General features: G+C 41.6%; 1 protein-coding gene across 1 annotated transcript; it reads right to left on the reverse strand.

The window, feature by feature from the left end:
- Nucleotides 1-204: 204 nt before the first annotated feature.
- Nucleotides 205-702, reverse strand: LOC129899971 (uncharacterized). Its single transcript, XM_055974965.1, has one exon. The coding sequence runs from the start codon at nucleotides 700-702 to the stop codon at nucleotides 205-207; it is 498 nt and encodes a 165-aa protein (XP_055830940.1).
- Between the last annotated feature and the right edge of the window lie 494 nt (nucleotides 703-1,196).

A 1,196-nucleotide genomic window follows, 5' to 3' on the forward strand; every position in this document is an offset into this window, starting at 1 on the left:
TGTCTATCACCCTGTCTAATCAAATTATAAATTTGACCTCTCATCATTCACGTGATCACCCTATACTTCACCTGACTCAGAATTCGTCCAAGTCTGGTCTAGACTCAAATTTGCCGAAGTTACTACTCAAAGTTTTCTGGCCCAAAACTCTTTTCCATTGGCCTATCCCTAACGACGGGATCAGGTCATTACAATAGATACCAATTACCCATCGCTTGTCCCCGAGTGACTAACTAAGGAAAATAGGGCTAAAGTAAAGATATAGTAGTATTCGTCAAACAGTTGAGGATACTTGTCTCGCATGTATTTTTCAGTCTTCCAAGTAGCTTTCTCTACCGAATGATATTTCCATTGCACTTTAACCATATTAATCTCCTTAGTCCTCAATTTTTGGACGTCAAAATCAGGAATTACAACTGGCTCTTTTTCATACTGAAGTTCCTTGTCTAATAATACCGAGTCCCATATGATGATATAGTCCCCATACCCATGGTACTCTTTCAGCATAGACACATGGAACACCAGGCGTACTCCAGACAAGCTAGGTGGTAAGGACAACTTGTATGCCACTGGCCCCACATAATCAAGAATTTCAAAAGAGCTAATGTAACGAGGACTGAGTTTTCCCTTCTTACCAAATCTCATCACCTTTTTAATGGGTGATACCTTTAGAAGTGCTTGCTCACCAGCCTCGAATGTCATGTCCCTTACTTTTCGGTCAGCATACTCATTCTAACGACTTTGAGCCACTAGAAGCTTAGCTTGGATGCTTCTTACCTTATCTTGAGCATACCTCACTAAGTCAACCCCCAATGGCTCTACTTCTTGAGCTTCAAACCACTTTATGGGAGACCTGTATCCCCCCCCACACAGGTCTTCGAATGGTGTCATATCAATACTGAAGTGGTAGCTATTGTTGTAGAAGAACGCACATAAGGGCAAAAACTTATCCCAATATCCCCCAAAGTCTATCACACATGCCCTCAACATATTTTCCAGCACTTGGATAGTCCTTTCTGACTGCTCGTCTGTCTGTGGATGGAAAGATGTGCTGAAAGTGAGTTGAGTACCCAACTCTTCATGTAATTACCTCAAAATTTGGAAGTAACTATGTACCACGGTCTAAAATAACAGAAAAGGGCACCTCGGGCAGCCTTACTATCTTTTTCACATAAATTCTGGCCAACGGTTATGCA

The sequence above is a fragment of the Solanum dulcamara genome, chromosome 8, assembly GCF_947179165.1.
Source record: "Solanum dulcamara chromosome 8, daSolDulc1.2, whole genome shotgun sequence".
In the NCBI taxonomy this organism is placed as follows: domain Eukaryota; kingdom Viridiplantae; phylum Streptophyta; class Magnoliopsida; order Solanales; family Solanaceae; genus Solanum; species Solanum dulcamara.